The sequence below is a fragment of the Chrysochloris asiatica genome, unplaced genomic scaffold, assembly GCF_000296735.1.
Source record: "Chrysochloris asiatica unplaced genomic scaffold, ChrAsi1.0 scaffold00037, whole genome shotgun sequence".
NCBI lineage: Eukaryota > Metazoa > Chordata > Mammalia > Afrosoricida > Chrysochloridae > Chrysochloris > Chrysochloris asiatica.
Genome location: NW_006408555.1, coordinates 22716875 through 22744151, shown reverse-complemented (window position 1 = coordinate 22744151; position 27277 = coordinate 22716875). Strand labels below are relative to the sequence as shown.

The window sequence follows — 27277 nt, the reverse complement described above, 5'->3', positions numbered from 1 at the left end:
AAGATTATGATGATGGCTGCTGATAAGCTAATCAAATGTAAAGACTATTCGAGGCCACACAGAATTTGTGAGCCATCTTTATTATGCCCCCTTTAGCATGAGACTAGTCAATAGACCCATAGAATCTACACTGAAACATTGTTCCTTGCTTATTAGTATGTGGTATAGAAGAACAGAGGTACCAAGTGCTGCTTTTCCTACTTAGTCCCTCTTTATAGTTCTACTTTTGATGTTTGAGAGTTTCTTTCTCCATTGTCCTGAAGAGAGAAAAGAGGAAATATATATATATATATAGTCATGCAAAGTAGCTTCAAAGATTTTTTTCAGTTACACAATTAGTCCAGTGACAGGAATCTGTTTAGACTATATTCCATTCTTCTTTGTAAAAACGTGAATGGTCAACAAATTGTAGTCTGGCAAATTTACTTTAAAAGTATCCTTTATGTGGTACTGCCTGTAATGAGCTGGACTGCAAAATCGGTTTGAAATGCAAGGTCAGCAGTTCAGGCTAACCAGTCGCTCCTCAGAAACCGTATACAGGGTTGCTGTGGGTTGGAACTGATTCGACGGATCTTAGCAACATCTGACAAACTCTGTACACTTGTACCAGTGACCTGCAACTCAAAAATTGGTCCCAATTGTTAGGTGCAATGTGCAACAGAACGAATGAGTTAGTGATTATTGAGTTGTCAGAACTGATGACTCTTACCCTTTTGTAACTAAGTTCCCTTGATATCTAGTCCCTGTTGTTAAGTGTCATCAAGTTGTTCAGTAGCTATCCTGTATAGGATATTCAAGGAGAGGCTGGTGGATTTGAACCGCTGAACTTTTGGTTGACAGTCTACTGCTTATCTTAGTGCCACCACAGGATCCTACTACTCTATCATTGTTCTGTATTCAGAACTAACCTTTGTCAAGCTACTCTTCATACTATATTTCTTTACATATCTTCTCTCTCAGTGCTGACACCTTAAAACTTACTTTTTGATATATAGCCAGATTTCCGCAGCAGAAAGAGACCATACTAGTCCAAGACTATCATTGAGTAGATAAGGAAATGAAGTAACTTGTGTCTGAGGCCCTTTATGGAGTTAGTGGAGGCTATACTCAAACTGAATCCTTAAGCTACCACTCTGCTTACAAATTTGATTTCCCTGGTCCTGTCTTCTCATTGGAGAGCAGCGCTACTATTTTCGGCCATCTGCACTTCAGTGGCACCAAATTCTTCAGTGCAAACTTCATGCTTCCAGATTTCTAGTGAGGCTCTAGGGTGTCAGTCCCCTGGGTGGCACAAACGAGCTCAGTTACTAGCCAGAAAGAGGAGCCTTGAAAGACAGGCTTGGTGGTCTGCTTCCAAAACTCACAGTGTGAAAGCGTTAGGGATCATTAGGGACCAGCTGGACTCGGCACACATGGAGTTGCCATGAGTTGGGATTCTTTCAGCAGTAATTCGTAACAATAACATGAAGACTCCTAAATCTGCTTGATCTGACCATTTACTACTATATCTCTCAGTTCACTGGATTTTTCCATTTGTATGTTCTCATTTCCAGTTCCAATTGCATACCTAGCTTACGGCCGTCCTGCTCTAAACTGCTCCTTCTTACAGTGTACATTTCAGGTATTTTTTAGTATATTCACAGTGTACATTTTAGTATATTTTTTAGGATATTTTAGTTGTGTAATCCTCATTAATATCTAATTATAGAATCTCTTCAGAACTGCAAAAAGAAACCCTGTGTCCATTTGCATTTACTCTCCATTCCTGTACCACATCACCCCTGCCCACCAGCATTCACTCATTTACTAGGTCTATATGACTCCTGGTGTAGCACTGTAGGATAAGCACAGGACAGTAAGGTTGATTTGAACCACAAGGTTGGTGGTTCAAACTCATCAGCTGCTCAGAAACCCTATACAAGATCACTATCATTTGGAACCAACTTAGTGGCACTTAACAACAACAAGGTGGCGCTGTGGCTACGCATTAAGTAGCTAGCCCAAAAGTTGGTCCAAACCCACCAGCTTCTCCCTAGGACAAAGATGTGGCAGTCTGCCTCTAAAAGTCTTCAGCTTAGGAAACTTTTAAAATAGGATACTTTTAAAACCCTGGGAGAAAATCCTTTTTTGTCCGATACGGTCACTATGAATCAACCTGACAACAGTGGGTTTTTATGGATTATTCTGAACATTTCATATTAATGGAATCATAAAATATGTGGTCTTTTCTGTCTGTAAGGTTTTCCCATGTTGTAAATGTATTAAATACTTCCTTTTTAAAGCCAACTAATACTCCATTTATCATCTGGTAGCCATCTGGGTTGTTTCTACGTTTTGGCTGTTGTGACCTAATGCTGTTCCTGATCATTCCAGTACAAATTCTTACATGGCTGTGCTTTACGTTCTCTTTGGTAGATACCTAGGAGTGGAGATAGTGTAGAACATTTAATTGATAAAGGAAAGAATGAAATGGTATGAGAACTCAACGTTCTTATTTGGGAGATCTGAGGTTTCCCTTCTATAAAACATTGGAATTCTTTGCACTGTCCCTGACAGAACACCGTGTTCCCTGTAGGACTTGGCACATCAAGAAAACCAACAGAAAGGATCAAAAACAATACAGATGCCCCCACATGATAGAGAATTCTTATATTAGAGTAGGATAGCACAGTAACCCACTGTACTCATTCTCATTCGCTTTATATGAGGTAACTGAGGGAATAAGATCATAAATGGAAAACTGTCCCATTGGGAGCAAATTAAGAAGAAATAAAAAAAAAATCAAGATTTCATTTCAAAAGTATCCTGTTTCTGCTCTAGGACCTGAGCCTTTAGAGTAGGGGTCAGAGTGCTTCCTTGTTCGCTCAGCCATTCCCAACCCAAAGTCAATGAAGAGGGGAGAGAAGGAGCTGTCTGGAGCAGCTTGTGGAGAGATGTTAGGGTTTCTGATGCCAGTCAGCACAAGAGCAGGCTCCCGGCACTGTCTTGATTACAGAAAGCCAGAGGAAGGGGATCATGTCTTTGAAGCATGCTTGGTGTTGACATCATGGTCAGTCACTCATAGTTCACTAATCACATTCTCCCCATCTCTTCTTTTTCAGTGAACGAGATCATTGGGAGAGACATGTCCCAGATTTCTGTTTCTCATGGAACAGGGGCGAGCAAGCAAGCTCCCCTCCCCGGTCCCGAGTCCCTGGATTCAGGAAGATCCGGCGAGCTCTAACAACCCTCACTGCAGTTCTGTGTCCGTATACTTCTCTCCTGGGACCTGTTGGCACTTCCAACTGTATTGTCTTCAGGACTAGCACCAAGAGTTGATACCACCGTTTGTGGGGAAAGCGGCAGTCCTCTGCCTCAGGTCTTGGGTCGATTTTGTAAAAGAACAAGGAGCAGCTTAGGCTGCTTGAGCTTTGGGGAAATGAGCTTTTGCTTTTTGTATTTAAATAGGATACTTTTATATGATGGGTGCTTTTGAGTGACTGCAGCAGGCTCTATTTCAGAGGTGCTGCTTTTGCAGGTGTCCTGGTTACTTAGCTAGGATTGGTGATTTGTACTGCTTTATGGTCATTTGAAGGGCCTTTTAGCTTTGATGATATTTTTAAAATAGGAACTTTTGATAAAACCTTCCAGAGGCAAACAAAAATTTATCCCAAGTTCAGGCCTATGCCTCAGAAACTCAGCATGTGTCCTGAAGCCTTTCATAGATTCATATGAAGTAAAGCCAAATGTAGCTCATACCTCTTTATAAAAGTAAACTATTGTTAAGATAGAATGAGAAGAGACCATTCCATCACTGAAGTGTTGGAATACAAAAAGACATTCCAGAGTGTAGTCATTGTAACTTTCTAGGTAGCCTTCCTGCGCTCTCTCCGTACTGCCTCCTTGTCAAAATTGCTTTTTTCTCCTCAGCATCTTGGGTAAGATGGCTACTTGTAAGTTTGCTTTGAAAGTTGAATTTTAGCTTGGTAGCCTTCCTTTATTGCCATCTTAGAAACAAGTAGACCGTGGAGTGCTCCTGTTCTTTGTATCCTACGACCCAGAACTTTTCCCAGATGGGAGCCAGCCACTGTCTGTTCTGTAACCTTTGAAGCCTCAGTCTAATGATGAGTGAGGCAATTCTGCTTTTTCTAACTGACCTCTGGGTGCCAGGGCTTTTCAGGAGCTAAGCACAGATCAGCTATGCGTCAGGACAGAGCAGAGGAAACGTTGGACCCCAGAGGTGAAGGTTTTAAGATGCACACTGACGTGGAACGCTTAGCCCCCATTCTGTTTACAGCCCGAAATGATTCTGGCCTACCCTCTACTGGACTGCAGCATCTAGAAATCAGCGTTTTCACACAAAAGCTTTGAGGCAAATCCAAAAATGAGGTGGTGTAACAGATCTGACCCTCCACACCAAAGATGCCCTGGTGCTGCTTTTGGTAAGATTGGTGCCCAAGGCTGGGGCCAGCAAGAAATCCCAACCTGCTGTCTACCAAAGGAGATACCCAAAGTGGGTGCTTTTTTCAAACCCTGCCTTCCCCCGGGCCTCATGAAGCCCCTGAAGTTTGCAAATGAATTCATGTGTGCTCATTTATTCAGGAAGCAAATTATTGAGTGCCTGCTTGTGACAGTAGCTGGGCTGGTTGAAGGCTTATTAGCACTGTGATTCCAGGGGATTGTAGGCCCTAGATGCCAGGACTTTCTCTGCTGAGCTTAAGTGAGGACTGGACTGAGGGAGTTGGTCTGTTTCCCGCCTCTTGTCAGCCAGGTGGGGCTATGGACCCACCATGAGAAAGTATGGCCTCCTTTTCTTTTTGGTGTTTTCAATTTCCCCCTTAAAACTAGTTAGTAAAAAATGTCTGTCCTTCAACAAATCACTCTGGCCCCTCTTAGACCTATTGTTTTCTTTTTCTTTGAAAGTGAGGTTAGTATCAAAGTGTGGATAGTGAGAATCGCTTCAGGGCCTATGGTAGGAAACCTGCAACTTCCCTGGTCCAGGTTAGGGGTAGGGAACTGGCCTCTCTGATTATGTTCCAGAGAGATAGGCAGACTTGCCCCAGCCCTGCTATCCCTGGGGTAGCTGCCTCACCCAGGGTTCTTCCTTTTGGGGGTTGCTCTACTACCCTCAAGCATAAAAGCCTTTATGATGCAGAGTTGCTATGCACCAAATTTTGATGCCTTTTAAATACCTTGTTGCCTGTAGTACTAGAAATGCTTTCCTATTTAAAATAAAATTGAAATTTCAACATAGAGCTTTGTATATACTATGTAAGCTGTTTTGTATCAGCTTTGTAAAAGCTTTGGTTTGAGAATTAATATTTTTTGGCATTGTAGATAAACACTTAAAATTTTGTGCAACGTAGTGGTGTTAAAGCACACGATACATCATCCATTGGACTATGCAAATTGATTTCCAGTAGCAGCACTGAGCAACTGGGCCTGCGACAGCACCCACCCACTGTTCCCTTTCCACTTGTGCTAGATCATGGGGTAAGGAACAGAATGAGCAGTCTTCAGCTTCCTGAAGTGCAGAGAAATGTGTCTCGAGGACCAGGTGTCTGGGCTCATGTGTGGTACTGTTTGCCCAGTGGGCAACCCACCTGCATACATGGGCTTGTCAGTAGCACTGGCGCACTGCTGGGCCTAGCTGGGAAGCACTGCTTTTCATACTCAGAATAGAGAGTCATTGTTAAGACTAAGAAGGGCTCCAGTTGAAACCTTGTATTTTATAAAATGGACATTCAGTTAAGAAACTGGTTCTCAGTTATGTTTACAGGTCTTAGCATTGCATTTTCTTGTACATTTTGTATTTGAAGCCCTTTCACAGGAGTGCTGTGCTCCTCACACAAATACAAAGGGAAGAAGAGCCAGAAGTTCAGGCTCCTCCTCAGTTGTAGTGCTGAAATAATAAATGGTGACAGGTCAACAGTCTTTGAAATCTGTCTGAATTTTCCTCCGCCTAGGGCTATATAAAGCCCCTCACTCTGGGGGCCAATGCTAAGGGCACCACAGCTTTTAAAAAGTTCACTTGGCCAGGAAGCTTTATTTGTTTTATGGAAGAGTGTTCCAAATTCTTTCCAAGGTTTCAGTTCTGCACCCTTTAGTGGGTGCAAAGGACATTCCACAGTGTCTTCTGGATTCAGGACAAACCATCCAAGGTGTTCAAGGAAAGTAGGCAGAAAGTTCCTTTTAAAATTCAAGCCTGAGGTTTTATGTAGAGACCTCCTGCCCTCTAGTGTTCTCTGAGGGTACTGCAGCATAGTCCATCGGCCTGTGGTTTTCTGTCTTCTGATACTCCTTGTGCCAAGCTGGAGGGGGACTTAGACTCTGCCTCTTTATCCACAATCAGAAGGGCTACTGAGAGGCAGAGCATCAAGAGCTTTACTCAGAGACTCAAATGGACCCTTGATACTCCCAAAAGGAGTCATGCATTGAAGGCACAAAGGCTTATTTTTAAAAAGAAAGCAAGCCTGCTGTGGACCCATCAGCTCTGCAGAACCTGTGGGCATGAATCATATCCGGGACAGATCAAAGGCTCTCCAGGTTCCACTCAGGAGACCCAAGTCAAGTCACGAGGAGCAGAGGGGTGCCGTTCCACACCCAAGTCAAGCCAACAGGAGCAGGTAGCGCCATTCCACCCCCAGCTCTGAATGGAGGGTCCAGCCATCATCTTTGGGGAGAATAGGCAGAGGAATAAGTGAGGGTTGGAGCTAGGGCTTGGGCTCCTCTAGGTGCCTTCTGAGAGCTTTAACAGATGGATAGAAGCCACCAGGTCAAGGCGCTGGTCCTCAGGATTCAGAAGGGCATGTTAGCTGAAGACGTCAGCCAGCTCTTACATCCTAGCTCCTTTGCCTACAAACACACCCACTCTTTGGGAGCCTGCAGCACAGTGCGTGGTGGGTCACCAATAGGCATCAGACTGGTGTAGTCATCAGGGGCTAGCTGTGGAAGGGACAGAGATTTAGGGCAGGGGGATCTAGGCTCAGCCAGGCCCCAAACCCTACAGCTACACTTACCTGGTAGGCCTGGAAGACACTGAGTAGATCCTTCATACCAGCTGTATATGGAATGCCCTGCATGCGAACCAGGGTTCCTGGCTGGGACAACACTGATGTGGGGGCAGAGGCCAGGGCAGCAGGGGGCGTAGTGAGGTAACCTACCGCAGTAGGGGAGACTGGGGGGCTAGAGTAACAAGAAAGGCAGGGATTTAGCAATCGCACCACGGCCCGTCTTGTCTCCCTTAACTCTGCTGAACTCTATTCCTCCTTAACAGTCCAGCTTTAAAGTGCCGCCAGATAGCCAACAACTGTCACTTCCCTCTCATCTCCTAAGTCCATGTTCTAGTAGACCTTCGGTAATCTGGCCCAACCAGGATAGGGGACCGGGGGATACCTGTTTGGACAGCAGGATACCTGGGGTAGTAGGCTGTATAGTTCATGTAGAGCTGAGTAGCTGGCCCTGGGTAGTAGGTCACAGGGGTGGGGGAAGCAGGAACCCTGGCAGCTGGAAGCAGTGTTGAAGAAGGATATAGAGCTGCTGTCTCAGTGGGAATGAGGGCTGGGCTAGCCTGGAAGGTAGCATAGGTGGGCGGCGAGAGGCCTGGAGGCAGAAGTAGTCATTTTCAGGGAGCAAGAAAGAAGTCTCTGCTGAACAAATGGGGCCACAACGACCTGGCCCCCACCTGCCTCCTCCTTCCCCAGTTCTTGGGACACTCACAGGGCAGCTTGCAGGGCGGAGGGGACATGCCACTGCGGCCCAAAGTGCCCCCCATCAGCACACGGCTCATTTCCTCTGTGGAGCAGGGGACCACCTCCACGTAGCGTTCCTTCATCACCTTCTTATGGCAACGCTGAGCAGCAGCTAGAGCCCGCTCTGCTGACGTCATTTGGATGAAGGCATCGCCTGATGGCCGGCCCTGTTCATACTGTCTTGTAAACATGTGCAAAAGTGCCTTCCCCCTAACCACCAGCTCCTACCACCGACAGTAACCTCACCTGCTGGTTGAGCACCATGTGCACACCATGAGGCCGGATGTCAACTGCTGCCTCCCCGAGGAAGCTCAGGATGTCTTCGATGGTGGCTGTGTAGGGCAGGCCTCGAAGACGTACACAGTCCCGCCCGGTCCCAGTAGTCAGTGGGAAGGGGATGGGCAGCAGTGGGGCAGTGAGGGTGGGAAGGAGAGGGCTGGATGCATAGCGGTTCAGAACCTAGTACGAAAGTTAGCAGCAGGCTGGTCATGCCAAGTAGCACAATGGTACTGGGGTGGGGTGGGGGGAGCCCTAAGAGGCACCCTGGGGAAGCAGCACATCAGTGCGGGAGTGGGAAATCCTGGGTGCTTACCTGCTGCACCTCGGCTGCAGTACTCCGGAAGAGTTCAATGTATCGCTTACCCAGCATGCCCTTGTGCCTGCGCAGGGCAGCCTGTGCCAACTCCTCACAGGCAAAGAGGGCAAAGGCATCACCAGTGGGCCGGCCATCAGGGTGACGCACAAAGAGCAGGCCATCTGCACCTTCAGTCACTGGGCACTCTGGCCCCAGAAAAGCCAGCACATCTGCTGGTCCAGCTGAGAAGGGCAGTCCCCTCAGTCGCAGGATCACCTGGTCTTCCCTGGACAGGAAGCGGACCACCTCTAATGAAGTGCCTGGGTGGGGGACAAGGAAGTCACCTGCTGACTTTATTCATACCCTCTAAGATCCCACCTGCACCTGGCACATGGGAGCAGAAAGAGGCAGAGGGTGGTGGCAAAGTAGAACAGGTATCAAGAACACTAGGGCCCATTGGGGGCATACTCACCCCCTGCAATCTTTACAAACTCCTCCCCTGTGGCTTTGTACACCTGTGGGTTGAGTGAAAGCAGCCATGGGTCTCGGGCCTCCTCAGCTTAGGTCTGCTTAATCCCCAGCTGAAGCCTCACCTCAATATAGCGGACACCCATGTGGTGCTTGTGCCTCTGCAGTGCTAGGTCCCGCTGTTCACTATCCACAAAGCGGATGAGGGCCTCGCCATTTCTGCGCCCCTGAGCATTGAGGCAGAGTGCCACACCACCCCTGTGGAGCCAGCGCTGCGTTAGTGCCTCCAGGACAAGGCTGCCCTCCTGAGCCACCCGTCCTGTGCACCCACCTGGCAATATTGAGCCCTTTGAAAAATCGAGCCACATCCTGGTCTGATGACTGCCAGGGTAACCCACGGGCACGCACCACAGTCTCGCTGTCCACTGCGTCAGCCTTGCTGCTGTGGGGGCAGAGCACAGGGTCAGAGGTGTACAGCTGTTGTCACCCTGCCCCTTGTCTCCACACTCACCAAGGCCCTGTCTCGTATTTCTGCTTTACCACCTCAGGCTTTGAAAATAATTGACCTAAGAGGAGATGGCAGGGGGTTAGCAGAGTCTGATGAAGCACAGACTACCCAGCTCTGCAAAAAGAGGAGGAAGAGGTGCTAGGTAGTAAGGGAAACCTTACCACTGGGCCCTTCCAGCAGGTGGAGGATGATGGCTACCATTGTCTTTACTTCCCAGACTCCAAAGTCATCCTCTGTGGCATCAGTATCCAGTCCCAAGTCTACAGGCAGTGAGGTCATGATGAAGAAATCCAAGTATGAGAGGCCCTGGGGCAACCAGCATGGAGACTAACCCTGGCCACACCCAGCCCAAGCATTTTACACAGACGCATGCAGAACCCCAACCAACACGTTTGCCCAGCTCATGTGTGCACTTACAGGTCCCCAGCCCAAACATACGTAGACACATGTCATTATTTTCAATGGATCCCAGCACAGACACAAAGAACTATATATGCATCTCTATCACCCACAAGCATGCCCGTCCTCATCTAGTCTCCAGGCACCCCTCCACCCTAGCCCTACTGGGTCAGATACCCTGTGCCATGGTGGCCACTGTGAGGTCTCTGGTGGGACAGAGGCTAGGGTGCTGCATATGGAATTCTCTGCGGAGGTCGTAGAAGGAGAAGAAGGTGTCTGGGAGCACTAGGTTCTGAGAGCACACAGAGAGAAGGAGTAAATGGAGGAGCTGACTGAGTTGCCCTGCCCTCACCATAAAACAGGGCTCTGGGAACCCTACCTTCCCCATAGTGCTCTCAGTGGCATACCTTCCGGGAGGCCTCAGGGTGTAGGACTTGTCGCAGCAGCTGCTGCCCATCAGTGCAAAGCATGTAGGGGCCCCCGCCGAGCAGAGCTACATCCCCACTCACCAACTGTGAGAACTGGGGGTGGGAGTGGGGAAGAGACACAGACTCACACCTGGGCAGGCAGGGACTGGGGGCAGGAGGGCGGGGAAGGCTGCAAAGCTGGTTCAGCCAGATGTTCAAGCCCTACCCTGCCTGGGAAGGAGGCCACGCCTGCTGGGTCTAACCTGTGCGCCTCTCCCCCAGTCCACTGTCACCTCCTCCAGGCCAAATGAGGGCAGTCCCCCATCACACAAGTAGTCTGGAGTGGAGCCAGAGCAAACACCTGGTGGAAGGGGACTAGCAGGTGGGAAGGGGCGGGGCAGAGCAGGTTAAACCTGTCCCTGACCAAGCACCACCCTCAGACAGGTGGGGGAGGCAAAGGCTCAGACTGCTCATGGTCAATGGCAGCCCCGCCTCCAGGTCTGACCAACCAAGGGGCAGAGAAGCTCCAAGGACAGAGCTCTACACCTGGACCACAGGGACAGCCTGAGCTTTGACCCCCACCCTATCGACCAGCTGGTACTGACTTGTTTGCTCACAGAGGGGGTGGCACTTCTGAGACTGCCCAGCCCCTCCCCCAGCCTCCACCCCTGCTGTAAATTAGTTATAAGCACTGAGCACCGGCTCCTGGAACCCTCTCTGTCAAATGTAACAATCTGAGGCTGGCAGAGCAAAGGCAACACTGTTCTCCTCCAGTGAGGGTTAGTCTAGGAGCTCTTGTGAAACAGACTTAGATGGAACATCTTTGTGCCTCAGTTTTCCCAAGAGTTGGAAGATCAAAGAGTTTGTGCCATTAAGGCACTCATTATGCTCAGCTAGAGCCAGGCAAAGGGTGCCGCTACCTGAGTGAAGGTTCAGAAAAAGAAAACCGCAATGGGCACCACCTTCCACTTCAGCTACTGGAAGCACTCTGCAAGCAGGCAGCCCCCAGGCAGGGTCCGGACAGCGCCCACGCCAGGTCAGCAGATGGGACAGGCCTAGACGAGCAACTTACACCTGGCGGCGTCTGCCTCCAGGGCAAACACCGCCCTACGCCCCCGCCCAGTGGCCCCCAGGAGGGCGGGTGGGCTGAAGCTTGGGCAGCAGGGCAGTGACCTATGGCCAAGTCCAGGCCCCTCGGCCTTTTCGGTTTCAGGCTGCTGCTCCGGGACACCCGGCCGGGCAGGATCCCAGAGGCTTTTCAGCCTCCTTCCCTCGCCCTCCAGGGAGTCTGGGAGGATTTCCACAGTCTTCATCCCCACCCTCCATTAGCAGTGAACCCTGTAAAGGTTGAAAAGTAAGGCGCCCCCAAGAAAGGTCGGCTGACACCGACACACGCGGGAGTCGTTGAAAGTTTCAAACAACAGGAACCCGTCCTACCGCCCCAGCGAGTTGGTCACGCCGCGCCAGGCCCCTCGGCTCCTGCCGCCTCTCCCGCCGGGAAATGTCCCCGCGGCCTTACTATGCCGCCACTCACCCCAGCCCCCAGAGCTCACCTGCTGCAAAACCTTGTCCAGTGGCTCGGCCCGCGCCAGACTGTCGGCGCTAAGGCCGCTCGCCTCGCGGCACTGTGGGCTCAGCGCTGCCGCCTCGGCACGCACTAAAGATTTGTGCAGCGTACCCACCTGAGGGCGACGGGGAAACCTAATCAGCCACTGCGTGCCCCGGGCCTTGCAATTCCCCGGGGACCCTGCTGCCCCCTTTCCATATTACCTGGCGTCTTCGTGGCTCCACGGCTTGCCAGACTAGTAGGATTAAGTCGGTCTCGTCGGAGCCCAAGTCGGGCCCCAGCGCACCAGCCGTGGCCCCAAACAATACGACCAAGAGTTCCGGCCTGGGGCAGGGGTCCGCGGCGGAGTCTTCAGCAGGGTCGGGGCCCGGAGGCGGTGGCTGGGGCGGCGGCGGAGTCATGGCCACAGAGGAAGGGGGCGCTCAGCCAGACACACGCGGACCGACGAGGCGCACGCACTCACCGACCGACGGCGGACGCAGACCAGCTTGGGCGGGACACAGTGTATCGGGGGCGGCACCTGCGGGCCGGCTGGAGCAGTGGGCGCTGCTGAGACGCGCCCGCGGCGCCCAAGGGGGCGGGGCGGTACCGGCCCCGCCCTTTCTGGGCGAGTTACCTGTCGGCTCCGTAGGCCACGTGACCGGGGGCGGCTCCAGAGAACAGTATGGGAGGGGAGCCAAAACCCAGCCAAGACGGCGCACTTGCATACTCTGGCCTGGGTGCGCGCTCCGGGACTTATCCGACGCCCGTGCACTTCTAACTCACAAGGTCCATGAGACCCCTGTAAAGGAACATGCAAGACCCGGGGCCTTCTCCAGTCCTTGAGGGTCTTACGCGACCTGTGGGGGTCACCAGGAATCAGTCAAGGAATTGCGGGAGACTACTAAAAGTTGTGGGAAGAAGTCAACAGGGATCATCAGGGGGTAATTAGAGCGGTGGGGGAGGGGCGTCAACAGAAGTCATAACGCAGGGCTTGTCCACAAAAGGTCGAGGGGCCTGCTGGAGCCTGGCTCTGGGAAGTTCCCACGGCGTTGAAAACCTGGTCGATGTGCAACCGAGTGTGCGCAGACTCTGCTGCGGATGAAGAAAGTTCCCTCCAACCAAGAGCTGTAGCCTAGACACGGCAGAGTTGAGCGGTTCTGGCCTGGAGCATCTTTGCTCCCTTGCTCTTGCTTGTTTTATTTACAGACACACATGCGCGCCGATAAGAAAAGGTCCAGGGCCTGTTGCCTGGAGATTATGAATACTCAAGCAAGTGTCACAGGCCAATAACCCCAATCCGCGTTGAGGACTCCCTGGGCCCCTTCGCTCAGTTACATTTGGTGAGGCTCCGGATCTTCCCATTTATTTGAGTAAGAAACTGAATGAGAACTCAGTAGGAAGAAGGGGCCAAGGCAGGGCCCCAACAGGCAGCAGCCTCACCTCGCGCTTTTGGAGAAGCGGTGAGGAGACGGCGTCAAGGTCTACAGACAAAGGAAAGAAAAGATGAGGACTCATCCTCAGCGCCCGCCGGGAGAATTGGGGTGCAGGGGCGACTGCTAAACCCTGCTAACTAACTCCACACAGCAATGCCCCTACCCCCACCCCATGGCGAATGAAGTGACTGAGGCTCCCGGGAATGAAGGTGTCTTGAGCTGGGCAGGTTCCAGGAAGGACTGGGAGATGGGCCCCTGTGTCCATGGAGGCGAAAGCTAGAGCGCGGTCGCTTTCTCCACACGACCCACTAGGAGATCTCCCCACGTGTCCCCACCCCCGGAAGCGCTGGGGGGTGGGGGTGGGAGGAACGTCGCTACTTTGGCCTCGCCCCTCTCTGGATAAGCCCGGAATGTCAAATATTTGTCCGCTAGCGGGTGCTGAGCGCAAACACGAGGTGAGGTCCCTCCCCCCGCCTCAACTCGCTTTGGAGCGCGCCTGCGCGGGGCTCCTCCTCGGTTCCACGGCTTTGTAGGCAACTCCTCTTCTTCTCCTTGGTACCCATGGGGTCGTTGCCCTGATCGTGTATCGCTTTTCTCCCGGATCATGTCTGTGATCCGCCTGGCGATCTGAGCCCTACCCGGGGTCAGTCTGGTCCTTCCGGAAGTTCCCATTGTTCAACCTCAGATCTTGGTGAAAGGTCCTTTCTTCTTTCTACAGCTTCCCAGGAAACCTCCTTCTTGAAGGTGGCCTCTTCCATAGGGCACCTCTGGCTGTCCTGAGCGCGTTCACCCTGGAGCCGCGCTCATGCATGCCCACGTCCTCGCTGGCTGGCAAACTTGACTCACTGGACTGGCAGCTTGGGGAAGCTCCCCTCAAGTTCTCAAGTTCCCGCGTGTCTATCCAGCCGTCCCCAGTGGTAGAGTCTCCAGAATGAAATCTCAAACAAATTTGACATCTTTACACCCAACCGCATGCTGCAATGCTTTTCTTGTAAAACTAAATTCATTAATGGTGGGAGCCTTAATTTGTGAGCTCTCTTACCTTCTTCTGAAGGGGCTACCTGTTGTTGTTAAGTGCCATTGAGTCCATTGCGACCTTGTATAGGGTTTCTGAGAAGCAGCTGGTGAGCTTGAACCGCAGATCTTGTAATTCAGACTGCAGACTTTAGTGAGGGAAGCTTACAGACTAAGGCAGACTAGGAAGAAAGGCCTAGCACTCTACTTCTGAAAATACTTATGAACCATAACAGAATATTGTCCTACTTGCATTCTGTGGATATGTCAAACACTGGAAGACGTCATATTTGGTGAAGTAGAGGACCAATAAGGGCGTGGGAGACACTCTGTGAGATAAATTGGCACAGTAGCTGAAACAGATGGACTCAAACATGCTGATAATTATGAGGATGACACAGAACCAAGCAACAGTTTGGTTGTGTTATACATAAGGTTGCAGTGAGTGGGAATTGATTTGATGGCAGCGAACACAATTGACGAATCTTTTAATCTTGCTGCCCCACCATCACCATTCAGGAAACATCTAATCATTCAGGTCGGAAACTCATCTTTAGCGCCTATCATAGAGGTACAGTTGTTCATTAAGACTTCCTGGATGAACGATTAATTCTTTAAGTGGATATTTTGTGTGCCTCCTGGTATTCCCGCAATGGTAGCCCTCTCTAGTGCCTTTGTACTAAATAGTCTGTCCTATTTAATCCAGCAGATTTCCCTAATGCTCCTCCTTATAAGGTGCCTCCCCCAGGTAAAAGAGTCTGACATTTCTTTACTTGTTAAATGCCCAGGTTCTCATTCCTAGATCCCTGGACTCAGAAATCATGAATGAGTGAATACATGACCATGGGAGAAGGCTGAGTAAGGTTCCAAAAGACCCAGCCCTCCCAGACCAGACAGTCGCGATAGCCAAATCCCATCTTCACCTTGGCCTTCAAATGCCTCCTTGGGCCCGCCATTACCCATTCCTGATCTCCTGAGGGCAATGGAGTCCTCACCTCCCCCACCCCACCCCCCCATTCCAACCCTAGGTTCTTATCTCCGCGGCTTTGCCGAATCGCCGCTAAGTGCCCACCAGGGGGCGCAGTGCCTCCGTTGTGGAGAGGGCGTGCACTGAAGGACCAAGATGTGGAGGATTGCTTTGACACCATTTCCTTTGACTTGAGACTTAATAGCGCCTGGCTACTTGGACAAAAGCCAAGTTTTTAAGCTTGGTTTTCGAGATCCTCAACCCCTTTTGGTTTCGCTCCCACCCAGTGTGCTCCAGACACATGACTGTAATTTCCAGGCTGCTGCACATGCTGAGAGCCTCCTGCCTAAAGCTTTCACCTACCTATTCATCTCTTTGTTTTACTGGCAAACTCCTACTATACATTAAGACCCATTTCTAATAATCCCTTCTCCAGAGAGCCTTCATTGATGCCTAAGGCAGGTTAGATGGTCTGTTCTGTTTTTTTGCCCCCAAAGTGTGGGTCAGTGTTTGGCCTTTCATGACCCCAGGGAGGCTCTGGCTGCAGAGCAGGAGCCTTGAACTTTAAGGATAATCCAAATATGCTCAGCTCTGGTAACCAAATCAGGCCAAAAGCCCCCATTGATCGATTTGGTTGGCCCAAGCCCAGCTACCCTTCTGGCCCAGATAAGGAGGAGTCAAAGATTGGTTGGGGTAAAGGGTAGGTGCAAAAGGCCCAAACACAAGAGGGCTGAATTTTCAGACCATTAAGATACTACAACTGGCATGATTCCTCTGTCTCTGGGTTTATTCTCACTCCAGCCTTTGCTCAAAATGTTCCTTTCCACAAGAACACCTCCCCTCTTCCCCAATCTGTTCCAGAACTTATTTCCTGCCTTGATGACCTCCTGATCCTCTACCACCCGTAACCCCCTTTCAAGTCTGATGGGCATCAGGACCTGCTGGAGGGGGGACTCAAAGGAGGGAGGCATATCACTCAATATGGTGGTGGTGGTTATATGCTGTGGAGTCGGTTCCAACTCATAGCGATCCTGTATAGCATTTCCAAGGCTATAAATCTTAACGGGAGCAGAAAGCCTCATCTTTCTTCTGCATAACAACTGGTAGTTTTGAACTGCTGTAGTTTTGAAGTTAGCAGCCCGACTCATAACCACTATGCTACCAGAGCTCCTTCACGCAATACATTCAACACATATTAAGCATCTGGATTACCCTCACTCATTGGGCTGTTAGCCACAAGGTCAACAGGTTGAATCCACAAGAAGCTTTGTGGGAGAAACCGGGTTACTTGGTGGTGTGCCTTTGAGTCGATTCTGACTCACAGCAAACCTATCAAAGGTTTCTGAGGTAATAAATCTTTACGGGAGCAGAAAGTCTCATCTTTCTCCCTCGGAGCAGCTAGTAGATCTGAACTATGTAGCTTGAGGTTAGAAGCCCAATGAGTAACACTACACTACATCTGAGGATGGAACAGAATCAGGACAGGTGGGGGCTTGCTCTTGCAGTGACTGTATTCTAATGGAAGCCAAGTAAGGACTGCTTCAGTTAAATGACCATGTCTGGATTGACGTCTAAATGCAGAGCTGTCAAGTCCCCAAACTGGGAGTTGTAGAGTGGTCTCACTGCAGCAAGTGTAGAAATCTAGTTGTCCTGTTCCATACAACAAGGAAGCCATTGAGACTGGAGGGCTGGAGGACCCTACAAGGTCCTCACCATGACTGAGATGGGTATAAGGGAAGTGTTCTTGTTAAATGCCATCAAGTTGGTTCCATTCATAGCGACCCTGAATAGGGTTTCTGAGGAGCAGCTCATGGGATTAAATTTGTCAACCTTGACAGTTTGCACTACATGGTACCTGATTTAATGTTTAATGGTGCCCATCAGGCATGTGGATAAAAATCCACAGGTATGAGGGCATAACTTGTGAGGTGGCTACTGTGAGGGTGAGGGTTATCTGGCTTTGGCAGAGGATAGCTGGCAAGATGTGGTGACCACCTGGATGTGGGTCTGAGAGCCAGGGAGGTGTTTGAGGTCCAGACTGATCCTGGGTCTATAGCCAATGTTTATCAGGTGGATGGTGGGGTGATTGTGGAAAGCAGGATCCTTACTTTTTGACTCCTCACCATAGTGCCAGCATAGCTCAAAGCTAGCCAGGCCTCAGCATACTCTCGAAGGTCATGGTTCCTGACCAGAGGTCTGGGCCACCTTGAGAGAGGCCTATGGTCACTTGAGTCTGCTGGCTGGACTGGTATTTCATTTGGTTTGTGGCCAGATTCCAATATGGCCTAGAGGACCCTCCCCCATTTGACCCTTTGCCCTGGATTCCCACCAGTCAGAGAGCCCCTATGATTTTCCATACTGGGTCCTCTGAGACCCTCTACTGGGACTTGGGGGTGGAGGTGAGCACAGTATTAGCTTTGGGAGGAGGGCCGTGGGCCAGGGCCTAAGAAAGAACAGTAAGTACCCCAACCACCCCTGTGTTTCAATATGTGGACACAGGGGGCAGGTCTATCTGAGGAATGGCTTTATTGACGGGCACCCCAGAGGCCTGGAAAGGTCAACTGTTTCCCAAGGAGAAGGAAAGAGGTCTCCAGACCATCCAGGTATGATGGGCTGGCATATGAGAGGAGGTCTGTGGAAGGTCAAAGCCTCTAGGTTTCAAACTTGTTCAAGTGGTTCTCCATTGCTCACCTCATCCCAAAGTGACGCTCAATAACTGCATATGATTAGTTGCCAAGTCTGTGAACACTGTTGTTTCACCTGGACAATTCTTTTTTCAAATTTTGAAGCTTTTTATTGTGAATTGAATAAAGATTCACAGAGCAGACCATCGATTTTACATCCAGTGAATTGCCTGGATGATTCTTGCTCCATTTCTCTCCCAGGTAGTCTGTGTCCTCTCTGGATGGGTGGGACTGAGGGGTGACCACAAGTTCTCACTGCTCTTCCTGCTCCACAGGAGAAATTACAAATAGGCCATGCAGCTAGATGGAGGCTCTAAGCAACTCTCCAACCTGAGCCCCAATTGCCCTATTGGTCAGTTGATTCCACACTCTTTGACCCTAAAATGGGTGGGAGGGGGGAAAGGGAGGGGGAACCTCTTATTCTGTGCCACTCCTAACCCCGAAAGGCAGATTAGAGCAGGGTCCCTGGGCAGAGGTGCCAAGTCCCGGTACCCTCTGGGCAGGGTGTGAAGAATCGGAGTGAAGAAAGCACAAAAGTTCTAAACAGTTTCTAATTCCTTCAAGCCCACGGGCTGCCCTGGACACACTTCCTCTTTTCTTTTCCTTGTTTTGCCGTTCAACAGCGGCCAATTCTGGACCCTTCCAGGTCACGGAAGCACAGCATAGACTTCGGGTATTGGCGGGTGGTCCATCAGCGGAGAAACTGAGAGCTGGGTCCGCACCGTCGGCCACAGGCAGCGGGAAGAGCAACACCACACCTCGATCGATCGATGAGCTCGGCGCGCAGCGCGGTCACGGGGGCAGGCCTGGGGGTAGTCAGGGGCGGGGCGGTGAGCTTCGACTGGGAGGGTCGCGCCTGGCGGCGAGTCCCTATTGGCAGGCTGTTTACGAGAGGCGGACTCTGGTCGGTGGGCAGCTGCGGGAGGCTGCAGGCAGCGGGGTTAAACGCGTCGCTAGCACCCCGGCGGAAGCGCGAGTCTGGCGAGCATAACCCTCATGTTGGATTCTAGCTACTGGCTTACACCATGAGTCTCTGCCTTTGCCCAAACCGCGCGGCCCTGCTACCAGGTGGCCTCCTGTACCTCCTGCTGCTGCTAATGCTGCTTGCGGACCCGGGGCTCCCGGCCCGACATCGTCCACCGGTGGTGCTGGGTGAGGCGCGCGTTCGGTGGTGGGTCGGTCCGCTCCTTCTGCAGGACGGACTGACAGGGTGTGGTGGCGCTGTTTTTCTGCGTCCGCATCTGTTCTAAGCACAGGGTGGAGTAGCGTATTACTGTTTATGTGTTTTGTCTCCCAGATCAGTCTGTCTATCTTGTGCCTTGCTGGGCGTGGGTGTGGTCAGCTCCCGTCTAATATGGGGTGGGGGTGGGGTGGAGGTTTGCCTGCCCAAATCACAATAAACCCGCCTATTCCTTATTCCTTTTTCTTAGCTGAAAAGATCAAGGCCCCTCACCCCCCTCTCTCTTGATGACCGGTGTGGGGTGTTGGGTGGTTTCTGAGATGGACAGTCAGGGACCCCACCATTGACCTTGTCTTCTTCCAGTCTCACAGGTTTCAGGGGGCATTACTGAAAAGAAGCTCTTTGGAGAAAGGATTGCTCTTCTATCTGGCTACCAGGGTTCCCACCCACCCCCTCCCCAACCCCAACCACCAAACTTACCAGATATGTGGAGAAACCCAAGGGAGACTCAAAGTGACTGAAGATAGAGGAGTAAGGTGGCCATTAACAGGTTTCAGGGAGGGTTCAATCACATGCCTGTACTCTAACCTTAGACCCTGACCTAGTTGGATTAGTTATGTTGGGGCTAGGGCTGAGGACCTTCCCTGCCTGCCCCTTTCCCTGGCAGATTGCCTTGGCTTCCATCCCAGATTGGGCTACAATACACAAGCCACAGTGGCTTCCTGTGATGACTGACAGGGTGCACCTTCAGGCCATCACTCTGACTCAACTGGTGTGTGGGTGGCCAGCCAGGACTCCTGAGGGCAGGACTCCTCATAGACTTTAAGTTTAAGCCTGTGAGATATATATGACGTATACTGAGGCTGCTACAGTATGGTCCCATGCTGTTTCCAGACCCTCTGCTGTCTAGTGGAGTATGACTCATAGAGACCTTATGTTGTTATTGTTGTTATGTGCCATGGAGTCGGTTCCAACTCAGAGTGACCCTGCACAGGCTGTAAATCTTTATTGTTGTTAAGTGCTGTGGAGTTGGTTCCGACTCATAGCAACCCTGCACAGGGTTTCCAAGGCTGTAAATCTTTGTTGTTGTTGTTGTTAAGTGCTGTGGAGTCAGTTACAACTCATAGTGACCCTGCACAGGGTTTCCGGGGCTGGAAATCTTTACTGGAGCTGAAAGCCTCATCTTTCTCCCACTGAACCGCTGGTAGTTTCGAACTGCTGACCCTGAAGCTAGCAGCCCAATTCGTAACCACTACGCTACCAGAGCTCCTAGAGACGCTATTGTTGTTGTTGTTAAGTGTTGTCACGTCGATTCCGACCCATAGCGACCCTATACAGTGTTTCCGAGGAGCAGCTGGTGAGCTTGAACCGCCGACCTTGCAGAGAACCTATAAGACAGGATAATTGCCCCATAGGACTTCCATGATTGTACATCTTCATGGAAGCAGATTGCCACATCTTATTCTTATGGAGCAGCTGTTGGGTTCGAACCACTGACCTTTGGGTTAGCAATCGAGTGCTTTAACCACTATACCACCAGGGCTCTTATGTTGTGTTTGCTGGGAGTGACTTAACAAGATTATAGGTCACAGAAGTGTAGGTTGGTGGGCAAGCTGAACTCAGAGGGGTCCCCTACCAGTAGCTCTGAGCGAGGACATGGTCCAAGGAATGCTGGGCCCAGGAACCTCCTGGGATTTGAGCTGACTTGGCCTTGTCAACCCTGAACTTGCAGGATGGGGCTAGCAATGAGCTGAAGTCTCCGCTGGGCAAGCACAGCGAATCAATTACCTGGTGAATGGATTGGAGAAAGCTTCCTGTAGTGTATAACTGACATGGAGGCCAGGAGAGTTTCAGGCAAAGGGAACTACAAGCGAAGTGTGGGGAGGGGTGAATTGTGCAGATCTCATGACTAGTTGAGACATCCGGACTTTATACTGAGGGCTGCAGAGAGACAGCAATGGGCCTGTGGTATTCTGAGCAATGGATGAGGCATTGAGCAGCTGTTTCTCCATGGTCTGCATTTTTGTTTTGGGAATTGATGCAAATTCTGTACTCATTACTGCTCTCATCCTTAGTTATCCTGGATCACCTCAGAGAGCCTCAGCCCCTGCCCAGAGTTACATAATAGTTGGCGTCCTAAACTGCCTGTCTTCTCAGGAAGTGAGGCTGCAGGCATTGACCCTCAGAAACCCTACACTGCACAGTGAAGGGATGAGCTGTTCCTGGCCACATAGTAGGCGCTTAACCTGGGCCATCAAAAGATCAGCACCCAAGGATGACCAGCCTCTAGTGCTGGGTCCTAAATTGGTGTGGAGGAAGCAGAAGCCAGAAAAGTGATACAGAAGTCCCTGGGCGGCGGGTATGGATGGTGGGCATGCCATTTTCACCTCTTCCATCCTCAGGTTCCATATCTTTAGAGTGGGGATAATAAGGATGACCACTCTCAGTATTAATGGGGATAAAGACTGTGGATGGCTCTTGTACTACTTCTGGGCACAGAGAGGCTCAGTAAGTAGTCTATACTGTTTTTAGAGGTCATAAGGAGCTCTGGTAGTGTAGTGGTTACGAATCGGGCTGCGAGCCGCAAGGTAAACAGTTTGAAACTACCAGCTGTTCTGTGGGAGAAAGATGAGGCTTTCTGCTCCCGTAACGATTTACAGCCTCGGAAACCCTATACAGGGTCGCTATGAGTTGGAACCGACTCCATGGCACATGACAACAAGAACAACATAACAACAAAACAAAGGGTGTCCAGACAAGCAGATCTGGTGACTTCCTCTTTTGACTGTTTCCTCTTTGGTGGAGCCAGTGACCAAGGTCTCCACCTTGCCCTGCCTGCTTGTGTTCATAGGCATGCCATCTAGAGGTTACATTCATTGTGCTGGGGCGCTTCACGCTTCTGTGACATACTGCTCTCTCAGTGTTGCCTTGAGGACCCTATGGGATGGTGCACAAGGAGGGTATACCCAACATAGAACTAGGTACCTAGTTGGTATCCCCAAAAATGCTGACTGATCATGGAACCCAAGTGGAATTGTGTTTGGGAGATATTGACAACATGACATATGGGAGTAGGTAGACTGTGAAGGTCAGTATGACAGTGAGGATGGGTTTCAATGTCACAAGAGCCCCAGGGCTCTGTGTGAACTTGATAGGCCAATGAGGTGGAGAGAGGTCCTCCTTGGGCCTTGGCCACCCCTACCCCTTTAGGGCTGTAGCTAGAACTGAGTATTGTTTCAAGGCACCTATTTCTGACACAGGGTCCAGGTGTGGCTAGATGCTCAGGCCTTCCAGATGATCTGCCTTCTTGGGCCTTACTGGACTCTGACCTTCAGCAAGGCCTGGAACCTCTTGAGGCTTCTGTGTGAGCTTTTCTTAGCTGTGTTTCTGTTCATCACCTTCTCTGGATTCAGTTTTGCCTGGTGAAGTGGCCTAGTGCTCTGTCCTGTTCCCCACTCCCTCTCTTGCAGTGAGGCCGTGCCATCCTCTCTACAGCCTGGAATGGCTGTAGGGGGAAGGCCTTTAAGTTTAAGCCTTACAGATTGTATATCTGATGACAGGACTATCAAATCCTTGGCCAGTCTTTGGGGATTCTAGAACTCAGAGGATTCTCCCTGTCCCTCCCAGTCCGAGCTCTCAGTCAAGCTGTAGAACTCAGGTAGAGAGACGTTTGTGTGTGTTTGGGGTGGGGAGGTGATCCAGACCAAGATCTCATTTAACATGTAAGCATGGGGATGTAACTTGAAGCTGAACCCCCTCCTAATAATGTGAATGGGCCAGGAGGATGTGCCAGTGAAGATAGGGGATTTACTTTATCTAAGGTTGAGAAGAGTGTCAGGGGTCTCCCCTAAAACAAGCCAGATCCTGAGTGTTTGAGCCTACAGTAGCCACTTTTCTGTGTGGAAATGGTACCCTGGTGATCCTAGAGGATAAAGAAGGGGAAGCTGAGACTGGGGCTGACCTTTGGGTCAAGGTCTCTGCTCTTTCCTGCCCCAGGTACTGTAACCTTCTGTTTGCAGTGTGTGATGGGAGAGATGTGCCATAGTGCCTGTTGTTTTGGGGGGAGTCTAATGCTACAGTCTCCGAGGTTCTCAGGGGTCTCTCATGCCTGCCTTATGCCCCCTGCAGTGCCTGGTGATTTGGGTAACCAGCTGGAGGCGAAACTGGACAAGCCAGCAGTCGTGCACTACCTCTGCTTCAAGAAGACAGACAGCTACTTCACGCTCTGGCTGAACCTCGAGTTGCTGCTGCCTGTCTTTATTGACTGCTGGATCGACAATATCAGGTAGGGGTCAGGGATCTCACTCACCGAGGGGACCGAGAGAGACCTCCAGAGGCCCACCTCAGAGTCACTGACCTCTCACCTACCCTCTTTCCTCAGTCTGGTTGGCACCATCTCTGTACTTTCCCCAACAGGGCTTCCCTTCCCTTCTTGCTGCTCTTGTCCCTACCCCTTCTCTGCCTTTTCCATTTAGTTCAGGTCCTGTCTTATCAGAGCCACATATCACACCTGGTTTCTAGGTCCCAGCCTCTGTTCAGACGCTCAATATGGCCATTGCTTGTGAGCTGGCCACACCTCCTCCAGCTGCTTGTTCTTCTTGGGATGCATCATGTCTTCATACTTCTGCACATGCTCTTATTTTGTCCTGGAATTCCTTCTTCTATCCCCATTCACCCACCACTCGGCTATCAATTTGTCATACTGTGGTAGCTTGTGTATTGCTCTGATTCTGGAAGCTCTGCCATGGACATATTACATACCAGCAGAGTCACCCATGGTGGATGGGTTTCAGCTGAGCTTCCAGACTAGAATAGACTTGGAAGAAGGAGAGACGGACAACTTCTGAATATTTAGTCACTGAAAACCTTATGAATAGCAGTGGAACGCTGTAAGATAGTACAGAATATTGAATATTGAAACATGATGAAGAGCACCAGAATATTGTCAGATATATAGTGCCAGAAGATGAGCCCCTCAGGTTGAAAGGCACTCAAAATATGTCTGGGGAAGACCTGCCTCCTCAAAGTAGCATTGTCTGTGTTGATGCAAATGGAGTAAAGCCTTCGGGACCTTCATTTGCTGATGGGGCACAATTCAAAATGAAGAAAAACAGCTGGAAACATCCATTAATAATCAGAACATGGAGTGTATGAAGTATGAATCTAGGAAAATTGGAAGTTGTCAAAAATGAAATGAAACACAAATCCACCGATATCCTAGGCATTACTGAACTGAAATGGGCTGACAATCACATGTTTTACTGTGCTAGGAATGACAAATTAAAGATGAATGGTATTGCATTCATCATAAAAAAAAAATATTTCAACAAACATTGTGAAGATTGCACAAACAAAAGAAAACAAAATAGATGATTGGGACATACTAAAAATGAGAAACTTACGTGCATCCAAAGATTTCACCAAAAGAGTAAAAAGGGAGCCCACAGAATGGGAAAAAATATTTTGCAACAACATATCAGACAAGGGACTTCTTCTCAAAATATATAGGAAACTATACCTTACAAGAAAAAGACAAATAACCTAATTAAAAAATGGACACAGGATATGAACGGACACTTCACCAAGGAAGACATTCAGACAGCCAACAAATGTATAAAGAAATGTTCATGATCATTAGCTATTAGAGAGATGCAAATCAAAACAACAATAAGATATTATTTCATACCCAGCAATAACAGTGAAATTCAAAAAAGCAGAGGACAATAAATGCTGGCGAAGATGTGGAGAGACTAGGAACCTCCTACATTGCTGGTGGGAAAGCAAAATGGTCCAACCTTTCTGGAAAACAGTATGGCACTTCCTCAGTAAGTTGGAAATAGAAATACTTTATGATCCAGCAATTCCTCTACTTGGTATATATCCACAAGAAATACGAGCCATAACACAAGTAGATATATGCACACCAATGTTCACAGCAGCACTATTCACAGTAGCAAAAAGATGGAGACAGCTTAAGTGCCCATCAATGGAAGAATGGATAAACAAACTGTGGTATATACACACATGGCATATTATGCTACCTTGAAGAATAACAAGGAAGTTGTAAGCCACCACATAACATGGATGAACCTTGAGGACGGTGTTGTTGTTGTGAAGTGCCGTCGAGTCGGTTCCGACCCATAGCAACCCTGTATAGGGTTTCCGAGGAGTGGCTGGTGAGCTTGAACTGCCGACCTTGCAGTTTAAACGACTTTTGCAGTCTGCCGCGTTAACCCACAGCACCACCATTATGCTGAGTGAAATTAGTCAGCCACTAAAGGAGAAATATAGCATAAGACCTTTATTGTAAAAGCTTTAGAAGAGATACCCCACACTAAAAGGAAAAAAATGAAAAAAGAAAAAAATTCCTTGTTGGATGGGGGGGGGGTAGGGGAGGGGGTGTTGTTATGTGCTGTCTAGTCAGTTCCGACTCTTAGTGACCCTGTAGAGGGTTTCTGAGGCTGTAAATTTTTACGGGAGCAGAAAGCCTCATCTTTCTCCTGCGGAACAGCTGGTAGTTTTAAACTGCTGACCTTGCAGTTCACAGCCTGATTCGTAACCACTGTGCTACCAGAGCTCCTTCAGAACCCGACTAGAGGAAGGAAAAGAGAGGGGGTGAAAGTGTAAATTGCTACAGTCTGATGAACTTGACCTATACTTATGGATGTTGTTGTTGTTGTTGTTATGTGCCATCGAGTCAGTTCCGACCCATAGCGACCCTGTATAGGGTTTCTGAGGGTGTAAATCTTTATGGGAGTAGAAAGCCTCATCTTTCTCCCGCGGAGCAGCTGGTAGTTTCGAACCACTGACCTTAAGGTTCGCAGCCCGATTCGTAACCACTACGCTACCAGAGCTCCTTACTTATGGATGTAGTAGCTTAAAATACCAACCAAGAGAGAACGAATCTTTACAGCAAGGATCATTCCCATTCCCTCTGTACACAGGGTTGGTAGGGATGGGCAACTTAGACATTGACTACCTAAAATTGGGGGTGAGGGAGTGGGGGGGGGCTGTAAAGGCACAAAGTGACTGGCTTATAAGTTTTCAAGAGGGAGTTTAGATTCAGAGTGTGCGGGAGAATGTAAAGTCCCCACTGAGTGGTTTTCATCCTGTCTAGACAGTTCTGGTGAAAAGAGATGGGACAAGACTCTCATGATTCAATAGTAATTGTTATCATGACTAATTGAGATTGCTGCAACTTCATAGGTAGAAGTTTTATAGCAAAATTGGGGAGTGTTTGATCTTATAATCCTTGGGCGGAGGACCCTGGGACCATCAAGGGAGAAGAGTGGGAGTGGAGTGTGGGACCCTACCCAGAGAGGCGGTGATGCCAGAGATGGAGGCAGAGATAATGACATGGAGAGAAGGAGCAGCCGAGCACTCTAGACTCATGGAGAGGGAGAGAGGATGGGTGCTGGTGGCCAGTTGGGGGGAGGCTTGCAGAGTGTGCCTTTTGGCTGTTTGAATGATTGTATATTCCTGAGTGTTTTGGTACACATCCAAAAAAAAAAAAAAAAATACCCCAAAGGGAATAGAAGCATGCAGGGGATTGTAATCATTGCAATGAAATGAAATACAATAGGATGAGTGTAAAACTGATGTTCCCCCAAGTAAACTTAAAAAAAAAAAAGAATATTATTTCAAGATCTGTTTTGAAGTCCAACGCTGTTTGTGATAGGATAATAGCCATATGCCTGCAAGGAGTTTGGTATGGTACTGTGGGATGAAGCACTGGACTGTAAGGTCAGTTTGAACCATAAGGTCTACGGTTTGAACAAACCAGCCCCTCCTTGGAAACCCTATACAGGGTTGCTATGGGTCGGAACGGACTTGACGGCACTAAACAAAAACAACAAGGAAAACCAGTTAATAAAACTGTTATTCAAATTCTTGCAACAACAACTGAAGCCAGTGATGATGACATTGAAGAATTCTACAAACTTTTTCAGTCTTAAATGGATCAAACATACAAACAAGATGTATTGATAATTACTGGTCACTGGAATACAAAAGTTGGAAACAAAGAGAAGGATCAGTAGTTGGGAAATATGGCCTTGGTGATAGAAATGATGCTGGAGAACGCATGATAGAATTTTTCAAGACAAATGACTTTGTCTTCATTGTAAATACCTTTTTTAAACACAAAAAATTGACTATACACATGGACCTCGCCAGATGGAAAACACAGAAATCAAATTGACTACAAATGTGAAAAGAGACGGTGGAAAAGCTCCATATCTTCAGCTAAAACAAGGCCAGGGGCAAACTGTGGAAAAGATCATTAATTGCACATATGAAATTTCAGGCTGAAGCTGAAGAAAATTAAAACAAGTACAAAAGAGCCAAAATATGACCTTGAACATA

At 49.4% G+C, this 27277-nt stretch overlaps 3 protein-coding genes across 4 annotated transcripts in view; 2 read left to right on the top strand and 1 right to left on the bottom strand.

Annotated features, from left to right (window-relative positions):
* NFATC3 (nuclear factor of activated T-cells, cytoplasmic, calcineurin-dependent 3) overlaps nt 1–3637 on the top strand; it is a 112096-nt gene extending 108459 nt beyond the window's left edge. For both annotated transcript variants that reach the window (XM_006860225.1, XM_006860224.1), the window contains one exon: nt 3102–3637. Coding sequence is in view for 1 of the 2 variants with exons in the window: in XM_006860224.1 (XP_006860286.1) it covers nt 3102–3223 (122 nt within the window). In the remaining variant the exon portion in view is untranslated. The remainder of the gene's footprint in view (nt 1–3101) is intronic.
* Nucleotides 3638–6834: 3197 nt separating this feature from the next.
* ESRP2 (epithelial splicing regulatory protein 2) lies at nt 6835–12054 on the bottom strand. The gene is made up of 15 exons (XM_006860223.1): nt 11857–12054; nt 11640–11768; nt 10087–10200; nt 9857–9971; nt 9442–9540; nt 9284–9338; nt 9104–9214; nt 8898–9030; nt 8777–8819; nt 8323–8624; nt 7977–8189; nt 7699–7897; nt 7395–7581; nt 6999–7164; nt 6835–6924 (listed from the first exon to the last, which is right to left on the bottom strand). Exons 1-15 carry the CDS (start codon nt 12052–12054, stop codon nt 6835–6837), a joined length of 2154 nt encoding a protein of 717 aa, XP_006860285.1.
* A 6695-nt stretch (nt 12055–18749) lies between these two features.
* PLA2G15 (phospholipase A2, group XV) overlaps nt 18750–27277 on the top strand; it is a 25109-nt gene continuing 16581 nt past the window's right edge. Inside the window, exons 1-2 of the mRNA XM_006860222.1 lie at nt 18750–18885; nt 23042–23198. Coding sequence (XP_006860284.1) covers nt 18759–18885; nt 23042–23198 — 284 coding nt within the window. The 5' untranslated portion in view covers nt 18750–18758. The remainder of the gene's footprint in view (nt 18886–23041; nt 23199–27277) is intronic.